At 38.3% G+C, this 10,630-nt stretch overlaps 1 protein-coding gene across 2 annotated transcripts in view; it reads left to right on the top strand.

Annotated features, from left to right (window-relative positions):
* Mmrn1 (multimerin 1) overlaps positions 1-10,102 on the top strand; it is a 45,062-nt gene extending 34,960 nt beyond the window's left edge. The window contains exons 7-8 of one of the 2 annotated variants that reach the window (NM_027613.1): positions 7,798-7,950; positions 8,922-10,102. In NM_027613.1, the coding sequence (NP_081889.1) occupies positions 7,798-7,950; positions 8,922-9,343 (575 nt within the window). In that variant the 3' untranslated portion in view covers positions 9,344-10,102. The remainder of the gene's footprint in view (positions 1-7,797; positions 7,951-8,921) is intronic. The other variant, NM_001163507.1, reaches the window with a different exon arrangement.
* The last annotated feature ends 528 nt before the right edge of the window (positions 10,103-10,630 follow it).

Consider the following 10,630-nt stretch of genomic DNA (forward strand, 5'->3'; position numbering starts at 1 on the left):
TGGTGGTTAAAGCACCTGAGGGGCTGGAGGTTGACTCACAGGGTAAGATGCTTGCTATGAAAGCCTGTGGGCTTTAGTGCAAAGCCCCAGAACCCATGAAATTGGCTGTGAACATCTGTAACCCTAGCACAGTGGACCAGAGACAGACAGGTCCCTTGAGCTCACTGGCTAACCAGTCTAGCAGAAATGTTGAGATCCAGGTTCTGTGATGAGACCCTGTCTCAAAGAGAAAGACTGTGAGCCACTGAGGAAGACATCTGACATCACCTCCTGTATCATTCACAGTAACGTACTCAGATACACACAAATGCGCACACACACAGCATGTATACTACACAATACACATAGAAACACATAGACCCAAGACACATAAAAGGAAAGAAAGAAAGAGAGAGAGAGAGAGAGAGAGAGAGAGAGAGAAGGAAGGAAGGAAGGAAGGAAGGAAGGAAGGAAGGAAGGAAGGAAGGAAGGAAGGAAGGTCATTATAAAATAAAATACTTCTTCTAATGCACCTTTCTATTAGTTGTGCTACACATCAGCCAGCACCTTGGCTAAGTTTGGCTCCATTCTTTACACTTATCTTAACAAAAGTACAAGCTGTAACAAATTTCCCTATGCCCTTTGACTTTTGGTATTGTAGGGTAGAACCTGAACTACATTTTCTTCCACATAACTGAAACACCATCATTTCTGGAACCTCTTTGTCATATCAACAATATTTACAAAATATGATTCTTTTAGAGATAATCTGTATATCAGTTTTAATTTTGAGAAATGATAACTTACTTTGAGGCCTGACACTAATACTATTCTATTTTACTTTTTTTTTTTTTTTTTTACTAATATTCACTCACTTCAGGCTTAGGAAATACACTAGATAACATTGCTTCTTTCATCAATACCTATAAGACAGGTATTATCACTTTACTTTAGAGAACCAGGAGGAGGCAGAAAAATAAACCACAGCATTCTCCAGCTGTCAGATGTCCTGGTCTACTGCAACAGTCTCCATCCTCAGTTCTCATGTGCAGAGATGGGAGACTGTATTCATCTCTCTTCTTCCTTCTGCTTTTCTCTCCTGTATCCCATACTCTTCAGAGTATGGCTATGACTGTGCATTTTGTGTGGTAAAAGTTGATATTGCAGAGAGTTTCCTTTATCAAGGATTTAAAGACCAGCAACCAAGTCCAACAGTGACGCTGCTGAAGTTAAGGTACAGTTTTCAGTTTGACTTTCTTTATAACAAAGTCTCATGAGTTATTCATGAAATCTGCCTCTATTGGATGTCGTAAAAGGTAAGGCCTAAATCCACTTATGGTAAACATGGTATCTACCAGGCCAATGATGAGAAGCTATTCTGGCTTAATTATCAAATACTTGATTTGTTTCTAAGCAGGATGCAAATAAATTTCAAGGAGTTTTTTGGTTTTGTTTTAATGTCATGTTTGAAGGGTTTTTTTGTTTGTCTGTTTGTTTGTTTGTTTGTTTGTTTGTTTGTTTTTATACAGCAATTGGCTGGCTACATTCTCAACCCTTCCCAAAGTCTTTGTAGAATAGTTTTCTTCTAGATTATTTTCTATTTAGATGATTTTATATATTACTTAAAATAAGACAGTCTCCAAACGCTGACACCATTGCATACACTAGCAAGATTTTGCTGAAAGGACCCTGATATAGCTGTCTCTTGTGAAACTATGCCAGGGCCTAGCAAACACAGAAGTGGATGCCCACAGTCAGCTATTGGATGGATCACAGGACCCCCAATGGAGGAGCTGGAGGAAGTACCCAGGGAGCTGGGGGGATCTGGAACCCTATAGGTGGAACAACAATATGAACTAACCAGTACCCCTCCCCCCCAAGAGCTCATGTCTCTAGCTGCATATGTATCAGAAGATGGCCTGGTCAGCCATCAGTGGAAAGAGAGGCCCATTGGTCATGCAGACCTTATATGCCTCAGTACAGGGGAACGCCAGGGCCAAGAGGTGGGAGTGGGTGGGTGGGGGACTGGGTGTGGGAGGCTGTGGGGGACTTTTGCGATAGCATTGGAAATGTAAATGAAATAAATACCTAATAATAAAAAAATAAGACTTTTAAGTACACATTAAGATAAGGTATATTTGATAAAGATGACCTTTGAGGAAGATGATTAACTGTGAGTTACTTCATTTATGAAGGCTTATTGAATTTAGAACGCATCATCTATTTTAGAAAGTCTGAGAACCACACATTTGGTGATGCTCCAGTATAACTACAGTTTCTGGATTAGGTAGACTCACAGCTAAAAATTACACTTAAAACACACACACACACACACACACACAGAGAGAGAGAGAGAGAGAGAGAGAGAGAGAGAGCAGTTATGGCAAAGAAAAAATTAGGAAGACCCAGAAAATCCACCAATAGGTTTCTTTGTGTTCTCTGTGTGAAGGGGAAAATGTATAGGCTCAATGGGTAAGGTTGGTGTTCTGCAAACATAATGACCTAAATTTGATCCTACAACACCCATGCAAAGCCACAAGGCATGATGCTCATGATAGTGATCCCCACATTGGGGAAGTATAGATAAATGGACTCTAAAAGCTTTCTTGCCAGCCTAGCAGAAATAGTGGGCTTTCCATTCCTTGTTTCAAGGGAATAAGGCTAAGAGCCACAGAGAACACCCAGTGTCCTATACACACACTCACAAACATACACAACCATCAATCAATCAATAAAATTTGAACTTCTTTGACTCAGACTTGAGATAAATCAGCAGGCCAGTCTTGTTCGGAAATTCTCACTGTGGTAAGAATAAATCAGCTGCAAATACCAGGAACCAAGGGTCCCAGGAGAGGGTCAGGAAGTGGAAGCTTAGTAGATGTTGACATCCAGGTCCATTTTCTGACTCGCTAAAGGAAATTAGAATGGAGGAAAGTATTCAGCAACCTAGTGTTGAGGAACAGCTTGATAGCACAGGGGCAATATCAGCACTGTTTTAAAATTACAGTAAATGGACTGTCAACAAAGAAGAGATTACATAGACAAAATTATTGTCCATTTATTTACTGTTTTATTTTTTAAAGATTTGCTTGTGTAATAACGGAATTCAAACATATCTCAAGAAAAATATTGCAAAACAACTTCCCAGACTGTAGGTACAGTAAAGACAAATAATGTGTCTTTTATCGTGTGATGGTAATGTGTAGTGTTGCACTAAAACTCATTTGCATAGTTTTTCTCATCAGTGAGTGTCTGACCTTAGATTGCAAAAGAAAACAAGTTTATCTCATATTTCAGCTCCTATATGGCATCTCTATGGCCTGAAAAAAATACACCTACAGTCACACAACCGTATTTTATTTTTATCTTTTGGATCATTTTTAATTTTACTCTGTTTTAAATATTGCTTCATGAACATGTGAATAAGACCTAAAAAGTAAGATTGTTGGGGCACAGTCCATCTTTCAAAAGAATTGGATAAATGTTACTCAGCTTCTCTTCAGGAATCAACTTGCATTCTCTAAATCAATTTATAAAATGTTCTAATTTTGTACTGTCTACACACTAAAACGTGTATATTTCACAATAGAAGGTTTTAACAGCAATAACATCTACATTTTAGACTATTAGTGTCACATGTTTCACATTTGTCTGGACAGTGGTTTAGATGCTGGTGAGGTTCTTTTAAGAGTATTGTTTTCCAGAGCATTTGGAGCTGAAAAAAATAAAAATATTGATCACAAAACCTGTCCGTTATGAAGCTGTCCAGAGGCAGCAGGGCAATACCCCTCACTAATCCCCTTGAAACTCCATTGTGCTGTGAGCAGGGATCACAATTACTAGCCCTTTGCAATGTTATCATTTACATCAGTGGTTCTCAACCTTTCTAATGCCATGTCCCTTTAAAACAGTTCTCATGTTGTGGTGACACCCTAACCATAAAATTATTTTATTGCTACTTTATAACTCTAATTTTACTACTGTTATGAATTATAATATAAATATCTGATATGCAGAATATCTGATATGAGCCCTTTGTGAAAGGGTTGTTTTAACCCAAAGTTGTCACACTTCACAGGTTGAGAACTGTTGGTTTAAATGAAGAAAAAAAGTAATATATTGATGCTAAAATGGAGTAAATAATAAAATCATAAAGTAAAATAATAATATTAATAAATTGTGTATAAAACCATGTTTTATAAATTACACAATCTATTTCATATGTAATAAATACAAATAATGATAAAGTAGAAAAACACAGAGTGCAAGTTTGGTCATGAAACTCCTTTTGAATAAGTTCTGATTGAGTGCTGAGAAAAGCTAAGTAGATGGATTGTATATTCAAGTCAATGTCCATCTTCATGCGCCTGACCCACGGAGCAGGTAGTTACAGTCACAAAATGCAAGTGTTCATAAAGGCAAGGTGCTCTGAAGTGGAAGGACCTCTATAATAGGTTCAAAATTAGCACTTACCTTTTTGAAATACAGTAACAGGATGAAGAAGAAATTATACATGGAGTACATACTAGAGATCAAAATGCAGAGGCCAGAACAAATTGGGATTCCCAAGCTATCTGAAGACAACAGAAAATTAATTTTAGTCACGTTCCACATAGGGAAATTAGCATTGAAATATGAGCCATGCTACCTGCACAGGATAGCAGAATATTGTGTTGGTAAAACTGCTCAACTAATTGTAATGATCCCCATCACACCCGTGTGATCTTTGTGAAACTGTGAAGACAGAATTTGGATAAGGAACTAACCACAAATTCAAACTTTCATTAACTTGTTCATTCATCCTTCAAAGTTTTGCCATTTTGCATATGTCCCCTACTGTGTGGATTCATAGTGATGTGTTTAAGGAGTAAACTGTGAGCCCTGATATCATAAAGTGTGACATTCTGTTGGAAGTAAAGACACATGAACAATTATAATCAAGTGTGATAAGTTCAATGGGAGATCACATACAGCATCAGACAATAATTGTAAGAGTGAAGGTAGCTATAGCATCAGGGATGAGGAAAGGTGACAAATAGTTTTATCAGAGTTTATTTTTTATGTTAACCCAGAAAAAATTGCCTATTGATCACCTAACCATTTTAAAGTACTGTAGAAATAGAGAATAATATGAGTCATAGGATGTATAAAAGCTTAGTTGTAGCAACCTATATGTAATTTCAACTGATATGCAAAGAAGGCAACATAAAAGAGAAACCATGGAAACAATTGCAGAAGCCAGGAGACATCCTGGTACATGAACAGGAGGCACAGGGCTGAAGTCCAAGTAAGCAACTGTATGGTTACAAGAAGTTTGGATTAGTGCACTAATAGGATAAAGTTCATTTCCTCAACTATACAAAGTTGGACCCTTCCTGCAGATTAGTGACTCCACAGAACAATTGGAATGAAGGGCAGGCAACATGCTCTGTAATGCTGAGACGAGAGCAAAGTGAGACTCCATCACAGAAAGTAACAGGAAAGCAGAAGGAGAGCTGAGTGTGCACACTAGACACTGAATAGCAAGCAGAAGTCTTTTCCTTGAAGAAGGGATTGGAAAGAGTAGAAATGGAGAGAGAGGTGTCATATCACAGAGCCTTGACTTTTTCTCCCTGGAGTAGGTTTGATGTCTTACAGGCCTAACCTGTAAGTGAGACTGATTGACTTCCTCATCTGGGAAAGTAAGAACTGTAGAGCTGATCAAGCCAAAGAAACAATTCATTATCCTGCAGCTCTATTGTGTAATGGACCATTGCTAGTGAAGCTCATTACGGAGCAGTCTCCCAGGAGTTGGTCATGGTGCTAGGTCAGAGGATGAAGACCAATGGAAGTAGTGCTTTGCAGACAGGAATTCACAATTCAACAAGCGATGAAGACTTGTAGGTTGTTTTCAAGCTACCAAGAAGTAGGCGAAGTTCTAGAATGAGAGCTCACTGCAAATGTAAAGCTTGAAAGCCTGATTCAAGGGGTGAAAGCAGTCAAGAAATACAGATCAGTTTAATATATGTTATCAAATATGGTGTATGTAATATATATAAATATATGAAATTTATTACCTAAGCTGTTCAAACACTTTTCTAGATGAGAGAAGTAGTTTATAGGGAATATGTCAAGAAAATTCAAATCATTTTAGACTTTTCAAGGAATGTACTAATATATTCTCTTTAAAAAACATTAATACAGGCATGAAGTTTGACCACATTTTGAATGAATTACTAATACACATTTAGAAACAGAGAATATACAGATACATAGAACTATGAATTATTAAACAAAACAAATTACAATTTTAAAGTACACACACACACACACACACACACATTGTCACAAGGGATGTAGGTCAGTAAATAAGTACCTGACATACAAATCTGAGAACCAGAATTCAGATCATCCCCAGCACCCATGTAAATAGGCAGGCATAACTTATGTTTATAACCCCAGAATTGCATTAGAGGTGGAAAGATTGTGGGGCTCATTGGCAGGCAAAATAGTCAAATCAATGAGACACGGGTTTAATAAAAGGTCATGTCAAAAAGTCAGGTGGAGATTGATCAAGGAAGATATCCTACACTAACCTCTGACTTCCACATGCACCTAATAACACAGCTGAACATACATCCAGGAAAAATATTTTATGTACACACCCAGTGAAGGTTTGTTCCACTGTAAAATAATAATAATAATGCAGAAAATTAAATGGAATTAGATGTTATCAAGGTGAATGAAATAAGCCAGGCTCACACAAATGTCGTTTCCTTCATATGTGGAGTCCAGATATTACATATGATGACAGAACAGTCTATGTGGGATCCAAAATTCAAGTGATCTACACAGTTTGAAATAAGTGAATTTTAAATTTACATTACTGCCACAAGGTGGTGCCATAACAGTAACTGTGGCAAGCGAAAGAAAGATTCTTCCAGCATATTTCTCTTACAAATTGTCATATTTTTATGCTAGGTTTGTACCTGCCATTGTAACTTGGAATTCTAGCAAAATTAACTATTTTTGTGTCTACTATACAAACTGGAACCTCAGAAATATTCTTGTGTGTGATTATCAGAGGCTTTCTACCAATACAAATCACTAAATTTGTAGGCTAAGTTTTGTTTGAATTTGTCACTCTAAAATCTTAATTTTCAAAATAAGGTTTTATTTTTAGGTGATCAAAAGTGAGAGATTGTTGTGTTTTGTTTTAGTGTTAAAAAGGTAGAGCTGGAAGAATGGTTCAGAGGGCTAGAGCACTTACTATTCCTACAGAGAACACTGGTTCTGTCCCCAGTGCCCATGCCAAGCAGCTGAAATCGGCCATAACCCTCGTTCCAGGAAACCCAAATCCCTCTGCTGACATGAGCAGGAATCTGCACACACAGGGCACATAAGTTCACGCAGATGTGCACACAAACACTGTAATTATTAAATAATATCACATCTTAAGAAAATAAAAAAGGGTCTTTCTTCTCTAATGATTAAAAGCCTTACCCTTGTTATTTATTTAGTCAAAATATACTTAGTCCTGTATTTCGATAGTTATATCTGCTTCAAAGCTAACCAGAAGTTTAATATACTCACATAAACTTGATCACAAAATTATCCTTGCATCACACAGTGGGGTCAAATATGAGGGTTTTGCATGAATACCCTCCCTAATGGGTGTCAGAGATAAGGTGGTGCATGTCCCAGGCCCACACTGGTGAGTGGTTTCCATCTAAGGACTCGTTTTTCCTTCTTTCAAATTCAGCATTTCAACTATCCTGTTGCACATCTCGGGTTTGAGACAAAAATAGATTGTCTCTTTTTGCTGTGATTCCTTTTCAGTAGCACAGGAACATTCCAGCTGCAGCAGCTTCCCGTGCCAGAATGGTGGCACATGCATCAGCGGGAGATCCAACTTCATCTGCGCTTGCCGGCACCCGTTCATGGGTGACACTTGCACCGTGAAGATCAAGGAAGATGATGCAGTAGCACCAGGTACTCACCCCCTTGTGCTTCTCAGTGTCACGCGCGAACACATGCTGGACATACTGTGAAAGATCATTTGAGCCTTCTTAGCTTGTTTTTCATAGTTTCTTCACTTCTGTCGATTGGTGTTATTGCACATTTGCTTTGAAAGTGTAGCAATCCTGACCCTGAGGCTACTCAACAGGAAAGGCTACTGGATAGCAGCTGACACCTGAGTTTGATGCACACCTCTCACAGGGAAATGCGAAAATTAATTCCCAAAATCTGTCCTATTGGACAGCTACACACACACACATGCACACATGCACGCGTGCACACACTATGCATACAATAATAACATGTTTTAATGTAGCACTCCAGTTCCTGGTTTTTAAACAAAAAAATACACACATCAATTCAAAACATTAATTTTAGTGGCCACGAGATATTTCAAATCAGACCTTACTGATTTCTGTATCTGAGAGCACATTTCAGTGCATTTTAAATCTTGACTAAGTGTATGTGGCATTATTACATAGAAACTTACCTTGGCCTGCTTCTCCTTGGTGAACTTGGCTTCATTTCACTTCATTCTCAGCCACTAGAAATTATCATGGAACCTTGTCTCCCCATCCTGGAGGTTTCCGTTCCTGCAGGGAGTTTCCACATCCCATAATAATTGTTCAGTACTTTGAATTTCTTTATCTCTTGGCAGTGTGATGCAGCATGCGAATGACCTTGCAGGCATTTCTACAGGACAGTTGCCAGATGTCACAATAGACCCTTATCTCAGTGGAGAAACTGAGGCTTCGGGAGACTTGGTGTTTCCACATTTAGCCTACAGTGGAGGCAGACATCCAGATACAGGGGCATCACTCAGTTTGATAGAGAGCTTTATGTTTCTGCTAAGTCTGTGAGACTGAGATAAAATGAGAGCTATAGGAAGAAAAACAAGATAAAAACCCTGAAAAATAACTCCTGTCACATTTTTCCTTGAACAGATTTTTCCAAAGGATCTTACAGATATGCTCCGATGGTGGCGTTTTTCGTATCTCACACTCACGGAATGACGGCACCTGGTCCTATCCTGTTCAATGATCTAAGCGTCAACTATGGGGCCTCATATAACCCAAGGACTGGCAAGTTCAGAATTCCATACCTTGGAGTGTATATTTTCAAATACACCATTGAGTCATTCAGTGCTCATATCTCCGGTTTTTTTGTGGTGGATGGAGTAGACAAACTTAGATTTGAGTCTGAAAATGCTGACAATGAGATACACTGTGACAGAGTTTTGACTGGGGATGCCTTATTTGAATTAAATTACGGACAGGAAGTGTGGTTGCGACTTGTAAAAGGAACAATTCCAATCAAATATCCCCCTGTGACCACGTTCAGTGGTTACTTGTTATATCGCACCTAAGTTTGTGTGAGAGGTAGACTCTCACCTCTCTACTCCAGCATGCTCTCCTTTTCATTTATCCTTACATGCACATCAGCTCTGTTGTACTATTTCTACACTAAATGAGATATGTCATTGAAGAGCCTGAATGTTTATTTCACAAAATGATTTGGATGTCCTGTACAGAGGGGGTCCTTTCTCCTAAGGAGACACAGAGGCATAGAAACCCAATGTGACCATTACCCACAAGCATGTGTCTGCCACCGCGGGCATGCCTACCTGTGCTCCTTTCCTGTGAGTCTTTCCAGTGTAGAATAAAATGTCACAGCAGATTTCCCAAAGAAACTTAAATTTTGTTATATTCTGTGTTTATAACTCTAGAAAAGAATTTCCTAAGATAACAAACTTAAATAAATAATTCAAAGAAAAAATCCCATTTTTTAACTTCTAAATTTGCTTTACTGTTGAGTTGATCAGTTTTATAAAATAAATTTGCATTTGTGTTCAAAACTAAGAAAAGTAAATTATAAATATGAAGTATGCTTAAATATTATCTTTGCAAGATTGGAAAATGGAGACATAACTAATGCCTATTTAGACATTTTACATCTAATTTTGTGTGTGCTACTTCTCTGCCTCCATTAGATAACATGTGCATGAAGACAAGTACAACACTTTTCTATTCATATTCTTCTATTATACTGTTGTGAGGAAATTTGGGTTTCCTTTTGTGTATTCTTGCTCTTAATAATAAAGGGATTTAAAGATGGACTCTGAGGGAAGTTCAAGTGTCATTTCTTTAAAGCTTGAGCAAAATATTACAACTATACATTTGGGCAGCTGCTGAGAAGAGAAAGACAGAGAAGAAAGAAAAGAAATCATGTTCTCTCTCTTTCTCTTTCTCTTTCTCTTTCTCTCTCTTTCTCTCTCTCTCTCTTTCTCTCTCTCTCTCTCTCTCTCTCTCTCTCTCTCTCTCTCTCTCTCTCTCTCTCTGGTGCAGATCTATATATGCATGTTTTTACACATGTGTAAGCATGCATATGGAGGGCAAGGTTGATGTTGGGATTCACCCTTGATCACTTTTCCACCTTATTTGAATGAGGCCAGGCATCTCAATCAAACCGCAAGCTCTAGGTTATGGCCAGTCTGGCCAACTTGCTTTGGGGTTCCTCAGTTACTGGAATTACAAACAGGCAGCCACACCTGACCAACATCCTGTGGATTTTGAGAAGCAAAGTCAATTCTTCACTCTTGCCAATCAAACTCTAACTATTGGGCCATCTCCCCTGTCTTCCATGACTTTTTGAT

This window comes from Mus musculus, chromosome 6 (assembly GCF_000001635.26).
Source record: "Mus musculus strain C57BL/6J chromosome 6, GRCm38.p6 C57BL/6J".
Lineage (NCBI taxonomy): Eukaryota > Metazoa > Chordata > Mammalia > Rodentia > Muridae > Mus > Mus musculus.